The sequence below is a fragment of the Rhipicephalus microplus genome, chromosome 2, assembly GCF_043290135.1.
Source record: "Rhipicephalus microplus isolate Deutch F79 chromosome 2, USDA_Rmic, whole genome shotgun sequence".
In the NCBI taxonomy this organism is placed as follows: domain Eukaryota; kingdom Metazoa; phylum Arthropoda; class Arachnida; order Ixodida; family Ixodidae; genus Rhipicephalus; species Rhipicephalus microplus.
In genome coordinates, this window is record NC_134701.1 from 123254870 (window position 1) to 123279154 (window position 24285).

At 44.5% G+C, this 24285-nt stretch overlaps 1 protein-coding gene across 5 annotated transcripts; it reads left to right on the forward strand.

Moving 5' to 3' along the window:
* The first annotated feature begins 364 nt into the window (after positions 1 to 364).
* LOC119186246 (uncharacterized) lies at positions 365 to 20976 on the forward strand. Of its 5 annotated transcripts, none has more exons than XM_075886749.1 (13): positions 365 to 844; positions 7769 to 8326; positions 12535 to 12615; positions 12676 to 12822; positions 12881 to 13021; positions 13091 to 13234; positions 13295 to 13441; positions 13502 to 13639; positions 13700 to 13843; positions 13903 to 14049; positions 15292 to 15403; positions 18897 to 19066; positions 19199 to 20976. In XM_075886749.1, the coding sequence occupies exons 1-12, from the start codon at positions 517 to 519 to the stop codon at positions 18925 to 18927; spliced, it is 2118 nt and encodes a 705-aa protein (XP_075742864.1). In that variant the 5' UTR covers positions 365 to 516; the 3' UTR covers positions 18928 to 19066; positions 19199 to 20976. The 5 variants fall into 5 exon arrangements, with proteins under 5 accessions (XP_075742864.1, XP_075742865.1, XP_075742866.1 ...); XM_075886750.1 differs by having other exon boundaries at positions 365 to 826; XM_075886751.1 differs by having other exon boundaries at positions 706 to 1838.
* The last annotated feature ends 3309 nt before the right edge of the window (positions 20977 to 24285 follow it).

The following is a 24285-nucleotide window of genomic DNA, read 5'->3' on the forward strand; positions in this document are numbered from 1 at the left end:
CCTGTTGATGTACTACCAGAAACCCTCTTCTCAGCCCTTTCCCACTCTCGTTGTGAAAATGGAGCAACTGCGCCACTTGATCCATCCTTGTCTATTAAGGTGCATGAGGCACTTCTTTGTTAAAACTTTTTCATTTACATTATTTACAAGTACTGCCATCTAGGGGGCATTTTAAGAACTAAACGAGAAGTGCGTATATTTATTACATACATCGAGGTTGGAGAACATAGGATTTCATTACTTTGTTCTTTCAACAACGACTTTTGTCGATATTTCTTGTCATTATTCCATATGGAATTTCAGTATTCGCACACCAGTTCGAGGCTTTCACGTCCGTTGGCGTAGCGGTGATCACGTGGTTTCATAGTCTCGCAGGCGTAGTCCCGGAGGTATGGCTCGGAGGGCTGCGCTGCGCGGCAGAGTATATCAGGGCTCTAGGTTGTGAAACGCGCCACGCTGGGGGGGCTACGATCGAGTATAATAGAGCACGTCAGTGTTCAGGTTCGCGCTGTTAGCATGGCAGACATTCCTCGTTCTTCCAATGAAGAAAATGCCCGGCGTGAACGTCAACGAAAATCGGCGCGGGAACGGGCACGGCGCCGCAGGGCCAATCCCGATGTGCGCGCAAGAGAGGCTGAAGCTAAGCGCATACGGAGGAAATTGGACCCGGGCCTTCGAGCAAGAGAGGCCGAAGCGCAGCGCCAATGGAGAGAAGCCCATCCGGAGCAGCGTTGCAAGGATGCTGCAGTCAAGCGACTACGTAGGAAGGCAGATCACGGGCTCCGAGTGATTGAAGATTTCCAAAGACGGCAACGATACTCGTCAAGTGAGATTTCGACAAGGGGTTCGTACGGACGGTTAAGAGAGTTAGGGCATAGTTGCACATTAAGTGTGCGATAGACTGACTGGTTTGACAGCAGCTTGACTAAAATAACCTGTGGGAGGGCTGCTGTTTCGATTGTAATCGCGAAGTAAAGCTGGCTGTTTTTTTTTTTTTTTAATAGATGGGTAGGAGGGTAAGGCTAGCTGCCGGCCGCTACAAGCTATTAAATACATTGCGAACGCGTGTAGTAAGAAAATTTATATAGTAAACGGCATTTTACAGCACAGCCAAAGCTCGCGATGCGAGTCTTCGTAAATACATTTGTGATTAACTCATGTTACCACAGAACATATGATGTTACCTTATGATTAACTGGCCTCGCCATCTGGTGACAGTTGAGAAAAACTCGAGCGGATTGACGACGCGCTTGTGGTGCTCGTTTGGTTTTCGCTCGTCTGATCGTAGGTGTTCTGTGGTCTGATCCCACCAGTGTATAGGTGTCCTGTGTCCCATCTCTTTTGTCCTGTGAAATGTTCCGAAATTGCGAGGGTGAAAAGGACTCCCGAAGAAGTAGCTGCTCGTCTGTTACGCCGTCGAGAAATGTGTCGCGAACGGGCGCGGCGCCGTCGATCGGATCCGGAAACACGAAATCGAGAGGCCGAAGCCAAGCGGCAACGACGCTGGGAGAATGCGGAAGCTCGGGCACGAGAGGCCGAAACCAAGCGCAGACGCAGGGCGCTGGATCCCGAGTTCCGCGCGAGAGAAATCGCCGCGAGGCGACGGTACAACGAGGCACACCGAGAGGAGAACCGCATGGCCGAGCAACAGAGGAGGCGTGCCGATCCGGGTCTCAGGGTGTTCGAAAACTTTCGCCGACGTCAGCGGGCCGTCGCGACCGGCGCCGACTGGTGGTTTCGCCGCGAGTTTCACTGTGGGATGTAGAGGCGCCTTCAGTCAATCGCGACACAGTGCACGCGCGTGAATTTGACTGGTGGCTTCATTTGTGCGAAAAACGGTAAGGGTGCGCGAGTACTTCAATTTCATATGGAATAATGTCCAGAAATATCGACAAAAGACTTTGTTGAAAGAACAAAGTAATGAAATGTTCTCGAGCTCATAATGCTTTAAGTGACTACTACTGAAAGGCTGCAAATTGTCATACAGAAAGAAGCCGTTTCACATGACCTGGCATCAGGCTCACTCAGGGTAATGTCGCAATGTTTCCTGCAGGCGAAAGCATGCGCTCACTGTGCATCTGGGTAATAACGGTAAAAACACATCCCAAAACAATTTTGGCAATACCTGAATAAATTACAGCTCCATTCTTTTTCCAAAATTTTGAAGAACCAACACTTCTAAGGATCAAGAGCTCATTGCACTGTTGAGACTTTTCTATTGGTGGGCATTTGGCTAGGATGCACGAAAGTGAAGGCAAGGACTGACTCTTTGCGCGAGCTGCTGCTCTTCGAAGAGAGCGACCCACTAGAAGGCGCTGGAGAGGACAACCCACTGCATAGTTCCAAGGCTTGGTTACAATTACCCCTGGTACAAAGAGGGAGCTGTCTAGCAATCTAACAGCTGGTTACTATGAGCGGGTCATGGTAGGCCTTGAGGCGCTCTACGTTGCCAATGCCGTGCCCTCGACAGCGCATGTCCGAAGATGGTTCAATGGGTTTGACCAGGTAGTTTACAGGGTAAGTCGTTCGACGACACGGTAGGGATGTTCGTATTTGGGCAGTAGTTATGAAGAGAGGTCAGTTGCAGTGGTAGGGATTGAGGGCCAGATGAGTTGCTCTTCTCCTTTGAAGAGGGGGACCCGCTAGAAGGTGCTATATAGTTCCAACCCACTGTCTCGTTCCAAGGCTTCGCACTTCTTTGGAACTGCGTGACTATAAGATCTGAGCTCAATGTGCTGGTTATTTTTGGGTGCTAGTAGTTCGATTGTTCCCTGGCCTTCTTTGCTGGAGCTATGTTTTATTGATGGCTTTGAGCTTAGTTCAGAATTTTAAAACTTCTTTGCTTGAGGAAGAAGATAAGCTCATACACAAGTGAATCGGCTGTCTTGCACGCACAGTTTGCTGTTGGGCTATGCCTTGCCTGCTGGTGCTACAATCGTTGGGGTCACTGCACACCTTAATAAACCCTTGTAACAATTGGTGGTGGAGGTGCTGGGGTAGCGAAAATCTTTAATTTCGCACTGGGAAACTCAAGCCCGCCTTTGCAATGCCGTATCAGGTACCAACCACAGCAACAACCTGCTGTCCTGGTTACTGCATTGGTCTGCCCTGGCCGATCACGTCAATGCGAACCACCAATCTTCAGCAGTACAGAAGAGGAGGGTGTATAAGACTGGCTCACTGAATACAAACGAGTTAGCGTGATCAACCACTGGGAAAATGCTGGGAAGCTCAATTACATGCCACTTTATTTGAGCTGCGTCGCCAGGGTGTGGCATCAAAACCGTCTACGGGACTTCCCTACGTTGGAGGCTTTAAAAGCGCACGTGATAGAGGTATTTGGGCGCCCTGCTGTTGGTAAGCCGAGCAACATTTTCGTGGTCATGCGCACCAGAATGGCGACACAATCACGAGAAACAAAAGACCTGTTATCGACGTTTGCATTAGTTTTAGCGACAGCATCCTAACAAAGTTGCACCTTTGTCCCTTGTCGGGTTTTAGATATTCATTATGTTGTATTATTGAAAATTTCTCATGATTAGTGAATTCACACCTGCATGTCTCTGCACTCAAACTGAATCTCTTTAGAAACTACTTCTGTTTTGGAAATCACATGCATTTGATGGGTGGCAGGCAGGTGACACAAAGTACTCTGGCAACATCATGTCTCCAATAGGCGGCAGATTAGGCCTCTGTGCCTGGTTTTGTTTGTTGATTTCACAACAGATTGAAATGTTCTCCTTGCTTTAAAAAATATTTTATGCTTTTCAATACTGTCAAAATAGATTAAAAAAAAAACTAAATCTTATGTCCCTGCATTTGTAGTTTAAAACATTGTCTTTGACAGCTAAAATATGCGAGGGACTGTTTGCTGTGCTTCTACAGACCTGACTGGGTGAGAGGGCAGTGTTGGCTACAGTTTGCAAGATGAAGTATTGGCCACGAAATCGAACATAGTCGGCACCTAGCAACCAGCAAAAAAAACCACACCTATAGCTTACAGATATTCAAGTTACAAATATTGCAATATTTGAATTTGCTTTCATTCAAATTTAAATCGAAGTATTTTAAATGAACAAATAAAATATTTGTCCCCTGTAAAGGGGGTTTCACTGCAAAGGGGAGCCAAGCCGTGGTAGCACCTATCCAGACGTACATTCGGTCTTGTAAAAATGGCTTCACTGAAGTAGACGGATGCTAAGCCGTGTAAACATCTATCTGGGGAAAATGACTGCCGCAGAACTCTATTTTGAAGTTAGATGAACATAGTGCCCTCACATTGATTCATGAATATTGTAAGTTTTTTAAAAGCTTGTTATACAGGCCTATATCCTCCATGTATAGTAAATTTTAAAGTATAACATATTACACGGTTATCAGTTGAATTTTACTGAAACTCGAATTCTGCTGTTATTGTAGGTCGTTTCCACTTATTTTGAACCAAAGAAAATTGCATTTGCACTGGCCTTGTTTCAAAATTTTTCAATATGCAGGGTATGGTAGTTCGGTCATGAACAATATGGAAAATTTTCTTAATATGCGATACTATATGCTTTACCAATGTGGTTTGAAATTAAAACGTCATTATTCGCTTCGAGTTCCCTTCAAACCTGAAAGTCCAGCCCTCTATCGAGCTGCCTTTACTGCCTCGTATGCACTCTTTCAGGCGATGCTTGTATTGGCTTACTTGTGAGGTCAGGTGGAGTCAGCGTCGTTTAAAAAAAAAAAAACAGACTCGCTCAGAGGCAGCTTGTTCTCACTACTCGTAGCTTGTGACCGGAAACTGTCCGCTTTTGCAACCAGTGTACTGCTATATGGCAATCTCCCTGCCAGTCACAAGTGTTTCATTAAGGGGAAAGGAGGGTTGGCTTGGTCTACATGTGATATTTATCGCAAGTTGAAGGCCAGCAGCACTTTGGGTAGGCTGTGCTTGCTCTGCCGAAGAGGAGGCAGCCATGAAAGAATGGTAATAGAGTGAGTTCATGAATGTGGGCGAGCTCGCAGAGATAATCCACAGTTTCGGCAAGCTGAAGCAAGTGCTGTAAAGCAGTGGAAGGCTGAGGAAGAAGATCAAGAAGCTGAGGTAGAAGCTAAGAGATAATGCCAAGCAAGCGAGGAATGATTTTGCCAAGCTGAAGCAGGCCATGCCTAGCCTGAGACTAGGGTCAGGGGTGCTGAAGTACAAAAAAAGAAACGAAGGGCGAAAGTTAGGGAGCAAGCATCGACAAGTCTACAAGCAGCAGAAGCAGGTGATGTGTTAGTGTTACTCTAGGTTATTCTTCCACGGTTCAGTGGCTCTATTCCAACGGAAGTTCCTCTACTAGTGCTTCAGTACTTTGTGTGCCATATGCAGCCAGCTGTGGTTTGATAATCAGGTAACACTGGTTGCAAGCATGCATTTGGAAGAACAGAAAGGCATGGTGCTTTGCAGTAGACTGGGTTCCTGTTAGTGTAGGGGCTGACTATTTTTGCACAGGCCTGCAATGCCAACTGTCTCATTAACATTTGGGTAAAGGTTCATGTCATGGTTTTCAGTAAAAAAAATAAGAGTGGAGGGCCTAGCCCCGCCGCGGTGGTCTAGTGGCTAAGGTACTCGGCTGCTGACCCGCAGGTCGCGGGTTCAATTCCCGGCTGCGGCGGCTGCATTTCCGATGGAGGCGGAAATGTTGTAGGCCCGTGTACTCAGATTTGGGTGCACGTTAAAGAACCCCAGGTGGTCAAAATTTCCGGAGCCCTCCACTACGGCGTCTCTCATAATCAAATGGTGGTTTTGGGACGTTAAACCCCACAAATCAATCAATCAATCAGAGTGGAGGGCCTATTATGCCTGTGCATGCTTGAAAAGAAAACTCCAAATGAAATAACCGGCTCTAAATCGCACCCACTGCTGGCAACCGCCATGTGGACAGCGTGCGTGTGATGTCATAAGCTTCATGGAGGGAAGCGATCATTTTCCACTAAAGTTTAAGCCACTGCGCAAATAATTAAAATTTCAATGCCAAGTTGACGAAAGCTCAAGTAGTCCCATTTTACTCACAACTCACCACGAATATCGTTGACCAGAATACAGGCGATCACAGAATAAGTGGCTTGTTGCATCACGGCTTGTGAGTTTGCCCTTATTGCCACACTCTAGGGCCACTCGCTTGTCCATTAAAATATTCGTTATAAATTAAGGGATCAACCTAGCTCACTGAAATTTCACCAGCTGGTATTAAACCACACAACACAGATTAAGGGCGAAAATTAGGTGCGCAGCCCCTTAACTTCCTACCCTGACAACACCTCCGCTTTTCAGCGTGAAGCACATTTACACCTGGTGCCAGTAATCCTCAATGAATTCCCGTTGCTACCTTACTTAGAGTAGAACCGAAAGGCTATCTTTCATCGCATCCTTTTTCTTTCGGAATGTTTGGCTATATGCTTTAGCAAGTCAATTTTTTTTTCTTTATTCATGTATTAACGCATGGTTACAGTGGGTGTGACTTGCTGTGGAATTGATACCATGTCTGTGTTTATCGTTTCGTAGGCATAGGGAATTCCATCAAAACGTAAGGGATTACTTCAAGGAATTTAGGTACCGCACTACACTTGGAAACCTTATCTCGTGCTTTATCAGCGTTCACCTGTGAATCCTGAAGGAAGTTGCTGAAAACTCATTGGTTTATTGCAGTGTACAATTTCAACGTTAGGGCTTAAGTGTCCCAAATCTGTTGCAATGTGCCATACTTAGAAAAACAGACACTTGGGCAAGTTGGACAGGCTTCATCCTAAAAGCAGCAAAGGATGAAAGAAAAGCCTAGTGGTCAGCACCCGTCTTGTTTGTGTAGAAAGTGCATAGCATGGGAACTCAACGATTTCCACTCGTTAAGTTCCTACTGCTCCGTTTACCAAAAGTGTCGATAACAACAATCTTTCAAGTAAAATCTTGTTGGGGAGATTCGCAAACTCAGTCTTTGGCATGTGTGGTACGTTTTTCTTGTGCTTTATAGACTTCCTGCTTGTTATGGCAGTTGAGATGTGCACAGTCTGCAGTAAGTTCTGTCAAGTAGTTTCCCTCAGCAGATGTAGTGACACAGCACCGACGAAGTGTGGGAGAGGGGCATTCACTCGCTTGGTGAGACTGTGGCGCCGTCTCTTGCGCCGCCTCGCAGTCACGGTCGCAGGTTCCCTAAATATTTAGTGTAGCATAAGCTACACTGGCCGAGGTCGAGAAGCCCATGGTAATGGAGAGCAGTGCTGGGCATGCCCGAAGATCAGTGACATCACACGGGGCGTGGTTGGGGCACCAGAGAAGGCCTAGAAGCTCCTGGAGTTGTGTCACTAGTGGGATAGTGCCTTACTGGTGTGAGCCCGTTCGCTAGTCCGTCCATCGTTCCATGCATCTGTCCATAGCTCATGCCACATAGATCCTGTCATAGCTGAGCTAAGCCACTGATAATTTCTCGTTTAGTGGTTTTTAGTCAATTAGTACTATTACTTGATTATTTCTGCTATTTCTGACCTTGTTTGTTCATTTAAATGTTATTATGAGCAATACTAGGCTTGTATTGAGCACTTTATTGCTCAACATAAGGCTTATTGCTAGCCTGTATTGTGGGCGTCATCGTGCTTCATGAGATGCATAGATGGACGACAAGCAAGGCTCGTAGAATGCTCCACACTTAAAAGAGTTATCTTTGGCGCATATCTGTTTCTGCTACATTTGAAACTCTGGTTGGCTTTTGTGGATTTAACACCATGAATTTCTCATTTTTCTTTTCTGCAGAACGGACTGCGCGAAAGAGTACTCTGCAGCAGCATACAGAAAAAGTGCGAGATCACGAGGAAGAAAACAGCCCAGCAGCCTGGGGAACTCAGGATGGTGCTCGAAGGAGTATTCGGCTGCAGTGTAAAAAACGTCTAGATTATGATGAACAAACCTACACTGCAGCCGTGGGAACTCCAGACAGTCTTGTGAAGGAAAGCAACACGGCAGCCGTTGGATCTCAAGACAGTGCCCAAAAGAGTACTCATCAGCAGTGTAAGGAAACGCAAGATCACAAGGAAGAAGGCAGCCTAGTAGCCATTGGTACTGAAGACAGTGCCTGGAACAGTACTCAGCTGCAGCTTGAAGAAAAGCTGCAAGAGCGTGCAGCGGAAAACAGCAGAGTAGCTATGAGAACTCAGGACAGTGCCCCAAGTGAACAGCTGCACAATCTCATTGCCAAATCTCGAATAACTAGGAGACTAGTCATTTCCTTCTGCAGCAAGCATCGTCAAAAAGTGTCCATTGGCATTGGAACAACACCTTACTGTCTGGTCAGCAGTAGCACGCAAGCCACATGTAAGCTTGTCTTTTTTGCCATATTGTGGGAGGGTGTGTAAATAGGGGTTTAAGTAATAATGCTTTGTGGACATCAACGTCGCAAACGACAATATGGTTATGAGAGTCTCCGTAATAGAAGCCTTTGGAAATTTGGACTGCCTGGGTTTTTTTAAGATGCACCTAAATCTAAGTACACACACCTGTAGCGCTTTGCATCTATTGAAATGTGGTGGGGATTAAGTCCAATGATCTTTGGCTTAGCAGTCGAAGACAACTATCGGCAGTGACATGGGTTTTTTTAGATGAAATACGATGGGTTGGTCACAGGAGGTGTATCGTATTATATACTTCTAGCAGTTTTCATTTGATATTTAACATTTAGAAATGCATTCTTTATAATGACGATCGCAAAGTATTCATAAAATCAACGAACAACACAAAAAGGCACAAATGGAGCACTGCAAGCAAATAAATGGGTTCTTCAAACTTTCAGAACTCTTCGGAGAGTGAACATGATCATTGTAGAGTTGAATCACTCTGGCTCCTTGACTGACAGGCTGCTGCATTATGCAAGCTTTGACGTTATGTTGCAATCATAGAGGTCCACACTTTTGTCTATACTAATGCAGGAGCATCGTGCTCAGGATTGCATGGGAGACATCTGCAGATGACATGTTGCTTGAGATAGGCCACGCTTGAGCGTGCGCATCCCCCAGTGACGTGACTGCCTTGCATTTTCGCCCTTAGCTTATTACTGCCACAGCTGCAACTCTCGTGGACGTCAAAAGTATTGTAGGTGACTCAGGAAAAATGTGAAGAAGTGCCCCGCTTGGTGCCCGATTCAAGCTGTGTTGTATGCGAGACTTCTTTTGGTTAGCCATGTCATCATTCCAGTAGTCCATTGCTGATATATTGCATGTTTTAATAGTAGAGCTGTTAAGGGTCAATATTGAACTGCTGGGAGCGTTAACTCTGCGCTGCTGGATGAGAGCTAAGCGAAGGGAGAAAAGAAGCATGGCACAGCGTACCAAGGCAATGGCTAAGAGAGGGAGGGAAGAGAGAAAGCATAGCATAGGCAATCAAGGTGAGTGATGTAGAAAGGGAGTGAGGAGCAGAAATGTAGGTGATATGAGCAAAGCCAAGGAGAGCCCATGAGAAGTGTGCGTGATATCCTTGTCACACAGCCACCACCCAACTCTGTTAAACTCTGTCAGTGTAAATCTCCTCTAGTGAGTTCGACGGAGATGGAGTTGTGGCAATGTCACACGGCAAAGATAAGGTTGTAATAGTTTCTATGAGGGGCCTTAGCCGGCGCTGTTTGATTTTCGCAGAATTATGCGAATTTCATCTCTAGTTGCTTTATTTGCACATTTTAGTTTTTTTATTGAAATAGAAAATAAACGAAATTTTTGTCATCATTAATGGACTTTTGTTATGCAGTTTTTACAAAAACACAATAATATGTAGGGATGAAGCGAACAAAGCAAGAAAAATTATTTCAAATGAACACGCATTTGCTAAATGTAGTGACGCTGGCCAACTTGTGCTTAATGCTATATTTTGTTATGATTGCGCCGTACTCGACCACTAGTTGTTTTTGTAGACCATACATTAATTAGGTCGGGTCCCATTACCTATTCCTGCAGCCGTCGAATCAGGTGACAACAACTGCACGAATGAAATGTTTTTAAATGGCAGCGCCCGGCCCAACTTGCGAGTCGCGAGGCACAGTATGGAAGGCATCGGTGTTAAGAGTAGCAGCTGCACTCTGGCGGGCGTGTGTATATATATATATATATATATATATATATATATATATATATATACATATATATGTGTGTGTGTGTGTGTGTGTGTGTAAAGAAACACATCATGAATTATTACTGCAACAAAAGAACGTTTAATATTGCCAAAATATGTTATTGTTCTCACTGCGCCAGTTTAGTGTTCGAAATTTTTTTCTGACCTGAATATACTGGGGACGAGAGTACCTCGTTACGTTGCAAAAGGAGATCGTCGAACATCCTTTGTGAAATGCTCCATTTACTTTCGTTTGCGTTAGGGCCGCATCTCCCTTGTCCTAAGGATGAGGGAGTTAAACGGTGTTCGCGGGTGCCCGTGTGACAGGGGTATTAGACATATTTGTTTGAAGAGCGGTGAGATGAGAAAGGGAGAGCTCTCACCAAGAGATGCTTGAAGAGCACCAAGGAGAGAGAGAGAGAGAGATGGCACTGTACTGCTGATGCTTTTTGGGGAGAAACAGTTTGGCAAAGAGTATGATGAGGATGAAAAAGGAACTGTGTCTGGAAAAAACATTGCTCCAAGGGAAACAGCAGGAAACGGCTAGGGCATGGTTCCAGTGACAACATGCTCATCCAAAGCTCCAAGCAAAGGAAGTCAAGGCTAAGCGACAGCAAAAAGCCAAAGATTCTGAATTTCAATCTTGGGAGGTGATGTCACGTTGCTCGCAGACCAGGTTCATTGGAAAGAAAATGTTTTGGCCACGCAGCACCGAAGAGGATCAGACTCTAGCTCGAAAGTTCTGGAAAACTTGGTTTGCCAAAAAAGAAGTGGCTGCAGCCAGAGCCAATGAATGAATTAGTAGCATTGCGTCATTGCTATACCCTTGCATAAATAATAAGTAGTAAATTTGTCAAGGTCAATTTGTCAAGGCAATTTGTCATGGTCAATGAATTTCAATGAATTTTGCTTGGTACATTCCTTTGCACATTCCCACAGACTTGAGAGATACGCTGATTGTTTGCAAATGAATTTTAAAGATTGCCTTTACACGATAACCTGGCTTGCCAGCATTATTGGCAACAATCGCTGTGTGACGTCATGTTTAATAAGTCGGTGCAAGTGACGCAGCCAATGGCATCACTAACTTTGGTCGCTACATCATTTGCTGTGCTGGCCGCAAGGCGAAGGTGGCAGTGTCTGGCATGGACATGCTTCCTTCCTTCGTCCATAGTTTTTGACCGGCCCTTCGCGGGTTTCGCGCATGATTTTCTGTTTCTTGTGAATGGGTGTTTTTCTGTCGTGAGCAGCTCAAACCACTTACACAAGACGCAGAGAGTGTGAGTGTGCTATCACAGCTTTCCAAATGACAGTGCTCTGCGTAAGAAGTTGATCAGTGTGATCAGGCAGGATATTTGGTTACCGAACAAAACGACACACGTGTGTCCTGATCATTTTTCGTCAGACTCATATATGTCTTAGTTGCCACTGTCCTATAGCTCCGAGGCACTGTCAGTCTCAGATATGTCAGCCGATGCTCGGTGCGCTCCGAGTGTCTGCTCGTTCCAGCTTGCACAGTTTTCACTCTCCAAGCCGGTGGGACAAGTATGCCTTGTACGATTTCTGATTTTTGCCAAATAGCACGCCATACACTTACAGTGCTCTCGGTTGGGTTTTGGTTTCTCTATTGTGCCTTTTTGCTTATGAAAAATTATTTTTGAATTTGCTGAGCATTTCAGCTATCAGGCACGTGACAAGAGTGTCTCAGGAACATGGAAGCACCATTACCCTGATATGGCCAAAAAATCGCCGGAGTTAGATTTTGAAGTTAAATTAAAGCAATCAGCTCCGCTGTTACATATTGCTCATTATGTTAAGTCAGTGAAGCAGTGGAAACTTCTTTTTTTTCTGCTGAGCTACACCGTTGACAGTACCACTGATGGCTGAAAGAATTGTGGCTGCAGTGGCAAACAGGGAAGGAAGACATAAGACAGGCACAGCAATGGGGTCATCGCATGCTTAGATTTGGCCTACCTCAAACCACATATCTCTACATCTCGCTCGTGCAGCATCAAGTGCAATGCTCCAGCGTTCTAGAAAAGCGTGTTGGCCTCTATACTGCGCCCTCATGTAAGAAATTTATGGCAATGTTTATACGAATATTTTGTTCATGTGAGTGCAGTCAACATCCCAAAATGAAATACACTCACACCTTGATATAACGAAATACTGGTTATAATGAAGTAAAACAAAAATAGTCTTGCAATAGATATAGTGTTAGGAATGAACCTTTATAAAGAATTTTTGGATCTAGTTTACTTATTGTGTAAGATACAGCTTTGTTATAATGTGGTTTGAGTTTATTTGAAAAATAATCACATTTACAGTTTAATTTAAGGTTTCATTGAATGCGATTCAATTCAAATACTCTACAACTTCGCTTGCCTGCTGCGGTGATCTCTGTGCTTTATCCTGTGTGCTTTCAGGGGTGCGGAAAGATCAAAGCACCAGCTGCCTTTATACAAAGCGTTCCATCGGCACGCAGGCGTTTTCTGAATATTACCAAAGTAAGCTCACCCACACCCGATTGTTGTGACAGTGTTAAAGCCTTATTCATTAAATTCTAGGGTCGCCAAATGAGGATCCTCCCGTCACTGAGAAGAATGTAAATGCCACACCAATGAGCTGCCTGTCCTCATATTCTACCTGTTCACAAGATAACAAGCTCGTCATGCCTGGCATTAGCCCACCAATGATGGTGAAAGGACGTAAAAGTACATTTGCCTATTCTAACTTGTACCAGTAGTCTCATTGCCATATGTGTACTTTCAGTGCTGCCAAAAGGGGGTCCCACTGACACCAAGAAAAATGTTGCTGCTCGACAAAGGGGAGCTTCATGCTTCAATACCAGGACTGCAACTGCAAGCGTTTGCGTCATGCCTGGCATTAGCCCACAAAAGGCGGTGAGAGAAGGTATACAAGTTTGCCTATTTTCACTTGTACTAGCAATCTCATTACTTTTTTTTTTTTGCGAACTTGCAGGGCTGAAAAAAGAGGGTCTTGCGATCACTGAGAGCAGTATTGCTGTAAAAGCGAGTGCAGATCCATCCTATAACAAGACTTCACCAGTTAGCATTTGCATCATGCCAAGCGTCGGCACTCATACGAAGGTCCAAGAATGCAAATGTAAGTTTGTTCATTCTTCTTTGTGCTAGTAATTCCAATACCTTAGTTCTGTACTTTCAGTGCTGCCAAGAAAGGGTCTTTCTATTTCCAAGAAAAATACTGCCGTTGTACCTAGCAGGTCATTGGGCTGTAGTACCAGTAGTTTCCCAGCAAGCATTCGCGTCATGCCTGCCATAAGCACTCAAACAAGGGTGACGGAACGCAAGTGTAAGTTTGCGCTTTGTTGTTTGTGCTATTAGTCTTAATGCCATAGTTCTGTACTTTCAGTACTGCCAGAAGGAGGTTCCATTGTCACCCAGCAAAATGTTGCAGTTGCATCTCCGTGTTTCAATGCCAGTGCTTCAGCATCAGGCATTTACATCATGTCTGGCATTGGCGCTCAACCGAGGGTGCCAGAATACCTATGTAAGCTTTCCCATTTTCATTTGTGTTTGCCATCTCAGTGCTTTGGTTGCGTTATTGCAGTGATGCCCATCATGAATCCTTCAATGACAGTGGAAAATGTTAGACTGCCAAAGAGCCATCTTCCCTTCAGTTCAAGCATTTCACCAGCGAACACTTGCATCATTCCTAGCGCAAGCACACTAGGAGAGGTGTCAGAGCATAAGCGTAAGCTTGCCCTTCTCGTTTGTACTTATGATCTCAACACATTGCTCATATGCTTTCAGTAACGACGACTCAAGGCCCTTCTATTACCAATGCATATTTTGCTGGTAGACAGGGTACCTGTATGTCCTTCAATACCAGCACTGCTGCAAAAAACATTTGCTCCATGCCTGGCATTGGCACGCAAGCACAGCTGGCAGAATGCAAAGGTAAGCTTGCCTGTTTTTTTTTTTTCCCATACCCTTCAGCGGCAGCGTGTACAACTGTACAAATCAAACTTTGAGACATGTCACACATTGTGTGTTCATTCGAATGGCTTGAAACGTGGTGTTTATATTTATGCAGGCTTCCTGAGTAGACAAATACCGGTCATTTAGCTTCTTTGTGCTGCGTAATGCTGGAGAGTCTCACTTTGCTGGCGACACTACCATGTGCTATGACCAGTTGACATGCGATGTTTTAAGATCCACGTCAAGCATTACAGTGAAAGCTGTTATGAGATCACAACTCAGATCTCGCGTGGCGCCACAGTTGTCTGCCGCGTTGGCGTGTCCGTAACCACTTCGCACAAAATACGGAAAAAAACCTAGTTCCAAGGACACCCGGGATTTGTACGCGGGTCCGCTGCGTGCCAGTCCAGTATTCTTCGACTGAGCCATGCCGTTGCTTGGGACTTCTTTGAAAGATTGCCTTAGGCATGCTTGATATCAAGAAAGGAATCGCGTTAATATGAATAATGAAACAGCAAAAAAACAACCAGGCGTCACACAATGTGAATAGCGCAATGAGTGAATCGACCAATTCTCCAACCTATTACAAAAGCTTGTTGTTGATCACGTAATCATGGTGGCACTTACCCACTTCAGGCCTAGTTCCTCATTGTCGTCAGCCACTGCATGAACAATTGGCACAAAATTCCTTGCAAGTGTTTAGCGGATACCACACTTCTCAAAAGAGTGATGAGGGTGGCATAGCAAATGCCGGCCTACTACCCAGAACTTATTAGTGCTGTAGTGGGTACCCAGCAAGTGTGCTTGTAGCAGTTACCCAACAAGTGTTTAGAAAAGGCTCTAAAAGGCCGCTCCTCTAGCTTTCGCTGTGACTGTGCTGCGCCTTCTGCGCAGGCCTGGCATTTTTTTTTCTTCGCCTGTAATGAATACAATAAAAAAACAAACTGTGCTTGCACTTGGACCAAATATTTCATTCCTTTTATGCAAAAATTTATGCTAGCTGAATGAATAAGTAGATAGTTAATTACATGCTAATTACCAATGTTAATTACTGAAACTCATGCAAAACAAGCCATTCTTTTGTTTTCTTTCTTGGAATATAATACTGAGTGCCTTGGAATCATGCCATGCTAGTTTGATGCATTTGCAGACAGTGGATCATAATTTGCATCTGAAGGGGCTATACTTGCAATATGAATGTTTTTAATCACATATTTCCAGAGGTGCCCATGATGGGTCCTTTCACCATCATGAATCATGCCACAGCTCCAGCCCACACTTACATGTCAAGAGATCACGGCAGTGGCACACACAAAGATAATGAAACATCACGGTAAGCGTTGCCATTCTTAGCATATTTATGCTTACCATAACACTCATTTATCGAGGCTGTTTTCAGGTGCTCAGGCAGTGCCATTTCTAGCACACAAGGCAACTGAAATGTGAGCTCATGGATGTCTGCCTCCTCTGTGGCATTACAGTTATACTTTGAGGAATGTAGGCAAGCTGAAGGTTCAGTTTGTTTGTTTCCTACTAATATATGCACGTCTACTACAGGTGTGGTCCTCCTTGTGCTGTGTAAATCTTTTTCCTGCTTGTTGGTATGTGGTAATCAGTCTGTATTTTGTCACTGGCTTTCATTAAGATATAATGGAGCTTGTTAACATGACTTGCTCTATTAATGGACGGCAATTTGGCAATCGAGACTAGGTTTATTGCTACTTGATGCAAGGTGAATCAAAGTACCGTTAGTTCGCTGACTAGTTGGCTTTATGTTAAATACTTTACGGCCATGCAGAATGCTTGGATTCACTTTTGGTTTGACTAAACTTCTACCACCCACCCCCCCGGCACTTTTTTCTTTTTCATCGTTTGTGACAGCCGTGATACACACTGATAGCAGATGACATTGCCTCTGAAATAGGCTGTTGTGAGCTCATAACTTGTGCTCATATCACTTTGGAGCAGATGCACAACTGTCCTATTTTGTTGGGTCTTGTGTGAGGGGGATCGGAGCCCTTGTAGCTGTGCATAGAAAGAATTGCACCGAATAAATCATTGTTGTGATCAAAATTTAATGTTCAATGTAAAGCTCATTGCAGTGGTGGTAAAATTTTGCTGGCAATTGAGCACATTAACATGTTGGGTGGGATGGGGGTGGCCTTTGCCGCCTTCAATCAACCAAGTGGCATTGCTGCCTGTAATGTGGTTGGTGTCGCACTTAAATTTTGAGCTCGTGTTTATCTCTCAGTAAACAGACCTCCTGTTAAGAACATATCTTTCTAGTATCTTCAGGTTCTATTTAATGAGAGTCTACTGTATACACAAACTTGTTGCCTTCTCTGAAAATTCATTGACAAGCTGGTTATGCACTTCATTGACAAGCTGGTTATGCCTGAGGTGGTGATAACAATAAAGAAAAAGTACGCGATGAAAAGGTGTTGCCCTCTTGACTGATGCCTGTGCTCAGTGGCTTTGTCAATAGCAAAACTTGTTCGGTCATGCTTATTTAATTGCCGGGGTTCAGGCACCTGTTTAAAGTGGCACGTGCATAACATTTGATAAGTTGTCAATGCATTGAGGTTTTTGTTCAGTTTTGCAGTTTTTAACACTGTAGAGAGCAGAAAAAAAGAGGCTTGTGCTTTCCTTTCTTATGCATATCTGCTCTTAAGTTGTTTCCGTAGAATGAATGCTGGTTTAGCACATTTAAAAAATGTGTTTTTTATAAACGGAAAAGAACGGCAGCATGGTTTTCAAGACTAATACTATGCCATCAGTGCTAGTGCACCTTATGGTGTTGCATGGTGTTGAGCGCATGCATGCTTAGCAAGTAGTATGAATGTGTGTGATATAAACTTCGTTCTGAGCGTGCCAACTTTTTGACATTTGTGCTTATGCTGTTAACATAGGTGAGCGTAGCAAGCAAGGTCGACAGCTGGGCTAGTTGGTATGGTTCCATATTATTCAAAGTAGCGCAAACTAGAGGACAAGAAGTACCCACTTCAAATGCTTATTCGCAACTTGCTAGTTTATTAAAAGACGCATGAAAAGAAAAGACACAAAAAGGTGAACCATACGAACTGCGTAATGACCGCGACGTGATAATCTTGCCAAAAGCGCAAAGGCAAGAAAAGGCAAACAAGCCAAGGAAACCACGATCGGTAAACAGTTTAAACGCCAAATATGCATCAACAACGTATGACAGCAAAAAAAAAAAAGAGATAACAAAACAAATCAAAAGAACTGATAAAGCTACAGTTATGTTCAGGCACAGGGATGATGTGGCGAGCGAAGTTATGAAGGCACTTTCATTATGAACCCTAGAGAGTTGCGTCAGTTCTTCTTCAGTGGCGTTGTCACGAACCGAAATCAGTTTTTTGGATGCGGGGTAGACAAATGCTCTTGGGCTTTTTTGCATTGTGTTTTGTTCCGTTTAGTTTTATTTTTTATTTTTCTGTCATACCTTATAGCTACATATCCTGCGTTTTAAATGTTTACTTTTTCTTGCCTTTGCGCTTTTGGCAAGACTGTCAGGTGGTAGCGATTGTGCAGTTCGTCTGGGTCACTTTCTTGTATGTTTTATTTTCATGTTTTTTTTTTAAAATAAACTTGTCAGTTGCGATCAAACGTTGCAAGTGCCTACTTCTTGTCCTCTAGTTTACGCTACTTTGAATAATATGGAGCGTAGGAAGAACCAAAAAGAGAGATATTAAGGCTTTTTATATTAACAGTGAGACAGTGATGTTCAGCAAAGGCTTCATTTTTTTTAACTGTCTGCATCGACTAGACGATTCATTTGTGACATTATTTGGATGCCCTGTTTTGTACGATTAAAGTGATGTTGGTGAAGCAGCAGGGTAACTTTCTCCTTAAACAGCATTCAATAGCACCTGAGAGAACATACGGGCGGGGTTTGTGGTGAATGGAACACAATTTCAGTGGTGTGATAGATGGGCCAATCGTGCCAGACTGTGCCAGGAGGTGAAACCTGCTACATTTTTGGTAAAAATTTTATAATTTGCACAGAGCGTGCGCCAAGATGTCATTCCCATTCCGCTGTCTTCTGGTGAAAATGTTAAGGGAACTTCGCACTAGGGGTGCCAAGCTTGAAGGAAGTTTGCAGCTGGGCAGCTTTAATTGTTTCTCTTAGGTTTTCCTTCCTCTCCTCTTTTTTTTGTTGTTTCTTCCTATTCATTCCTTCTCTTTATTTCTTTCTCTTTCCATCTTGCAATTATTTCTCTTTGCATTTGGTTCTCGCTTTTGTTTTTTACTTTTACACTTGGTTTTGCCTGGGGGTGTTGCGGAACGCAGTTCTTTTTTTTTTTTCTGATGACTGCAAGTTATCTTTATCAAGCTCAAAAAACAACACGAAGACTTCTTTATGGTGTGAGAGTGCGCTCCTTTATTATTGTCAAAGCGCTCGAAGAACAAGAGGAAGAAAGCTTCTCTTTGTCACGAGTGAGCGCTCAATATGCTACACGTGGAGCGTTATGCCAAGTTATGGCAGCATACAACAGCCTGGCCCCCAAAAGTGCCCTGCTCTTGAAGGAACGCTGAACGTGCCTACAAACGTATGTTTTAAGTGATAATTTGAGAATACTGACATGTACTATGTAGTTGCTCTACTCAATACTGCCAAGCAATTCAGACTGACTCATACTGCGCACAAAGCTTTTCCTACTATGAGGCTATACTGTACTTCGTTATTAGGCTCAGTAAAATAGCTACATCAGGCATAGCCTGCTACTTGGCGACTGCTTCACATGCAATAAATTTTTGTAATGCGTGGGATATGCCAGATTTACGCTTGTGTACTCTGCCTGCAGGTCATCTATTGGAGGCGGCCTTATCAGCTGACGCTAACCACCAAAAAAGATGCACGACAGTTGAAGGGGCTGGCTGGCAATTCTGCCACTGGCATCCTATTCTGTCTCGCGCATTGGTCACATATACATAACCACAGATGTCTTGTTCAACTGAATCATGGACATAAGAGGTACAGTGAAGTCTGAGCAAACCTTACTACACTTGTTTCTACGAGAGTAAATATTGATTTTTATGCTTATTTAGTCTGGTAGAAACAAGCAGAACATGTAGCAGCACTAAGAATTTGCCATGTCTGTTGCAGTTGTCCTGGTCGGCTGGCAGAGCAGCGCCTGCAGCAAATACAGTGGTTATTGTCTAGCTGCCCTACAGATGCGGTGAAAGGCCAGTCTAGGGCATATGAAAGACAGGCAGCCTTCCTCAGCGGCACCAGAGGACAGCTCAGCATGTTGAACTGCTTGTGGTGTGACTTGTGACTTCACAGTGCTTATAGCACTTACAGTGATGACAGCCCGCCTGCATCGAAGACACAGAAATTCTAGGATAGTGCATACGAAGGACAGGAGGCCATCCTCAGTGCCACCCCGAGACAATTTGGCACGTCGAACTTATTGTGGCATGACTTGTTGTGACTTGAAGCAGTTTGTCAACACAGAGTGATTACAATAGGCTTTTTGTTCATCCCTCCTTCCCAAAACTTACATTGTATCTGTACGACACTTGTTTTTAATTACCCTGTGTCACACTGTTGTCTTCAGTGCCATGCTATCCTACAGTGCCTATCACCAGGTTTGAGCATAGAATGGACAAGCACTGTGCATAAACACACATGACAATGATAATGTTTCAAAAAAACTGCAAAACTGCTGTGCAGCGCCCTGATGGCTAAACTTCCCAGCAGAATTCAACATGTTCTCCTTAAAGGGTCCCTGAAATGGTTCTTTCACATTCCGTTTTTGATTAGACCACTACTGGAACAAATCATTGGCACCAGAGTTCAATCGAAATGCCCATTATTAACGGAGCTACGAGTACTAAAAGTACCCTTCTTTTTCGCTCCGCCTTTCACACTCAACTGCCCTCAACTCTTCCTTCGAGCACTCAAGGCTAAGCTCCGCCTTCAGCACGCCTGTGTCACGATGTGGTGTGAGACCGCATACGCCTAAATCCCGCCACCGATCTGATACCGGCAGCCTGTGCTGCGTGTTCCACAGCCAATCAGATCAGCTGAAAACTATTATATCAGTGGGGCAGAGCGTGTCCCTGTAAGGTCGGTTCAAAACGCGTTTGGTCGAGTCGCAGCGATCTGGAGCGATGTGCAGCTTTAAAGTGTTGTAACAAATTACACACGTTACGCAGGAAGCTCAAATGAGCACTAAATTATCCTTGGGACTTGGTCTACGGGCCCAATGTGTTTGTAAAAAAATCATCAAAACCGTTTCAGGGTCCCCTTAAAGAAGTTGTATCAGGAGCAAGACACAAATGTTTCTGCGCAACTAGTGCTGTTTGTAATATTAGCCACAAAAAACTTACCTAATTTAATTTTTGTCAAAAAAAGATGATGTGACCAGAAGTCAATTGCCCTTTCGATGAGGCATTTCTTAGTCATATATTAGCTAGACCAACTTGCATGACCCAGATCAGTTAAGCGAGTTATAGTCATAAGAAAAATGTGCGGCATAAAATGTAAGTAGTTCAGAAAAAAAATATGTACATTCACATTGCTGGGGAAGGGAAGTGCACCACAAGCAGAAGTCGAATACATGACAGAAGTGGAATTTTTACAACATGCAGTCGATCTTGCATATATCGAACTTGCACAAAAATGGGAATTAGTTCAATATTTCGATATCCATAGTGTCAGTGTGCAGGTTCGCTTCATCACACTGCCTCATCATAATCTGAAAAAGATAATTTCACGACAATACACGGCATCGAGCATGTACTCTGCCTTGTCAATGCATGTTGAAGAACACGAGGTGGTGAAAACTTCCGGAGCCCTCCACTATGGCGTGCATCATGTTAACATAGCTCTGTCTTGTAAAAACCCAGATAATGTTAATAAAATGCAGTAATTTCGAATTGCGCCTTTTTTGTGGTTAGTAGTTGGGGATGTGAGGTTATATGCATGGGTGGATTATATGCGAGCTAATGCAGTGTTGGTGTAAATAACGCATCGGAAGGTTCACATGCAGTTGTGCACACTGTCAGGTGCCAGAAATGTCTGTAGAACTTTTCATGGCAATGAAGAGAAAGTGATGGAGGCGAGGTTTCTGGATATGTTGGGTTTGATTTGGCTTTTAAGGTACATGGGCAACTTAGGCCATCCTGCACCAAACACATGGTATGGTTCTCTTAAAATATTGGGATGCCTCACCGAGTACTTGTCTAGGCAAGGGCCCGGAGAATACCAACCAGGTCTTAAAGACCTTGATTGTCGTTTCTGGATACGTACTCCAGTTAGTACTCTCATATAGCATGCGTTTCTCACCGCTGTAAATAGGGGTAGCTGCGCATTATCAGCGTTTCACATTTGCGCAGGTGCTGCTTAGCATTTGAGGTAGATGTAAAAGAGTGACTTTTTGACAAGCACACAAATGGAGTCACTAATGGTATCTGCCGTGTCCTACCTCAAAGAATTATGTGTGTGAAAACAAGGAGCTTTGTTTTTGTATTGTACAGAAAATATGGGTACAATTGTAGGACTACATTCATTAGCGTTATTATGCGTGCAATTCGGCCTTTCAGCTTTCGCTTTCTTCCCAAAAAGTTGTTCGGGAGTATAATGTGCTGTGAGCGTAATGTCAGCATTGTGTCTCGATATCGCACTGAGTGGTAGTTTGAGATGCTGTACGCAGTGGTGATGTTGGACTCATTTTCACAGAGCTCGACTGTGTTCATTATTGCCGGTTTTGTGAAGAATAGCAGGTTGTTCTGTTTTATGGCATCTATCACATTAACAAACGTGTGGAAAAGCGAACAAGGACTGCGCATGATGGCCCGGCAGTGCAACAAGGAATCATTGGTGAAAAGCACGTGATGCTAAGTGGCACAGTGAATTTCCACTTTCTTTTTCTGATGGAGGCGGAAATGTTGTAGGCCCGTGTGCGCAGATTTGGGTGCACGGTAAAGAACTCCAGGTGGTCGAAATGTCTGGAGCTCTCCACTACGGTGTGGTTTTGGGACGTTAAACCCCACATATCAATCAATCAATCAATCGAATTTCCACTTCCTTGACCAGCTTAAGCACCAGCTAAGGAGGGAAGGTGTTTCAGGTTCGGAAGAGCGCCCTTCGATGACTCGGGTGCTCGGTGGCAGTGCGAGACGTTTTCCGGTGAAGAGATGCTTTATTGCAGCACTTGGGTATCTGCCTGGGTCCAAGCCCGAACCTCCTCTCTCATTTCAGCTTGTTTGCATGCTTTGAAGGCCGTATTGTCACCAAAGGGTAATGCATATCGCAACTATGTCTCAATTGGCCCAGTGGTCCCGTCCTTGTGGCATTCTCAAAGAGCACACGTGAAATCAACTTGAAACCAGATGACTGCGCTTTGCATGGCTCTTGCGAGATGCACTTTCCGGTCGGCTTTCTCCTGTTTGTCCCAAACTCAGCGATTCCACTCCTGCGCCAACTGCGCCAAAGTGTGCCAAGTCAGATTTACTACGCTATCCTGATAATATTGTTACGATACTGATATCGGTGATATTAGTGATATTGGTGATATCGGTGATATCGGTGATATTGCATCTCACCGTAACAATATCAACGGAAATTGCACCAGAGTGGGCCAAAGTCGGATTTGAGAGCGTCTATCACTGGCAATAGCTGTGCCGGTGATAGTCAAAACATGTGCACCTTGTTCTCAGGGCCACTAAAGTCACAATCACACACCTAAAATTATACCGCTGAATAAACAGTGGTCACGCATGCGTCCTATGCTATGTTTGCTGCTGACACAACTTATGTTGTGAAAGTCCGCTTAACGGCGAAACGGGCTCTCCGCCGGGGTTTGTGACGTCTAGTCTAATCGGTAGCATGAAACTGTGGCGGCGAATCATCGGCGAATGTTTCTGTTACAGTAACGATGCTGATAGCTTGTTTAAAAAGTGGTGTGACATGTAATTAAAGAAATTGTCACTAATAACTGCACCCCTGCCTTCAGAATATCTGTCATGTCTACTTCTGGGCATGGTGATCAAATTTTTTCTGCTGCGCATCTGCAGAACAACACCTAAACGGTGGGAACGCGTTGACAGTTTTCCTCTTATATACTTTCTCCGTGAATGATCATACAAAAGAGCTTTTAAGGGTGAAGCTCCTTACGTTGTGGCTTAGTCCCCTCTCCGTAGTAGCCATCCCTTCTCAGAACGGTGAATAGGTGGTGCTGTACCATTGTAGCACATCAATTAGCCATCACTAGATCGTGTGGACGCACTTTAAAGCCCTGGCTTAGCTTGATAAGATGGCGGACAGACAAGAGAGACGAATGGCTGAGCTGAAAGCCCGGGAAGCTTCGCCCCACTCATCGTCATTTCTTCCGTGGACATTGTGAATTTTTCGTAATTTCTTCGACCAGCACATATGAGTTCGTAATCGCTGTTGTAATAAAAGCCCCTAAAAGACCATGGCCTTTCGAACTTGAGATTGATGGATTTAAAATTTCTGCTTGCTTTTTTTTAAAGGTCATCTCGTGAATAAAACGATGCCTCTGTGTAGGAACAGCCGCAATTCGGTTTAAGTACCTACGCTTTCAGTAGTGAGGCCATCGCTGGCGGGTAGGGTACCGGAAGGCCTGCGAAGCGGCTACGCCTTGTTAGACGTCCGCCTCTCGCTTTCCAGGGCCAATTAGTGACGGTTAAAAAAAAGAAAAGAACATCACGCCATCGCATTTATTAGTTCGTTTTGAAGAAAGGGGAAGCTGCATCGCTTGAAGGGAGCAGTCGCTACGACGCGCGTGATCTCGAGACATACCGAGACTGCTCGTAAACTTTCTGTGCTACTAACGTCTGCTTTGCATTTATATAACTGACAGCAGTAGCAACTGGAGTGATCACTGTCCCTTTTAGCCAGCATTCTTCCGAGTTACGTGATATCGGGTCCAAAAGATAAAATTTAGTTCCACTTAAACTCTTAGCTATGAATGCGATACCAACACGACGGAGCAGGTAGCTGTTGAGGACAAGGCCGATGAAGTCAGGCAGTCTTCTCCTCAGACGCGCAGACCAGGTGCCACAGTCAAGCACTCAGGCTAAGGCTCGACAGAGGTCCTGGTGGCTGGAGTGGCTTCCCGCTGGCTCCGTGGACCATCAAAGCTTGAGGTCAATTGAGGCAAGCCACTCCGACTCTTTACCTCTGCCAGGCACTCGGGGCAAACCACGACTGTGACGCTGGTG

Excerpts from the sequence above, each read along its gene's own strand:
- LOC119186246 (XM_075886749.1), top strand. The coding sequence starts at position 517 with ATGGCAGACATTCCTCGTTCTTCCAATGAAGAAAATGCCCGGCGTGAA. Across the intron at positions 12,823-12,880 it reads GATGGTGAAAGGACGTAAAA|TGCTGCCAAAAGGGGGTCCC; the intron begins GTACATTTGCCT and ends GTGTACTTTCAG. Across the intron at positions 14,050-15,291 it reads ACAGCTGGCAGAATGCAAAG|AGGTGCCCATGATGGGTCCT; the intron begins GTAAGCTTGCCT and ends ACATATTTCCAG.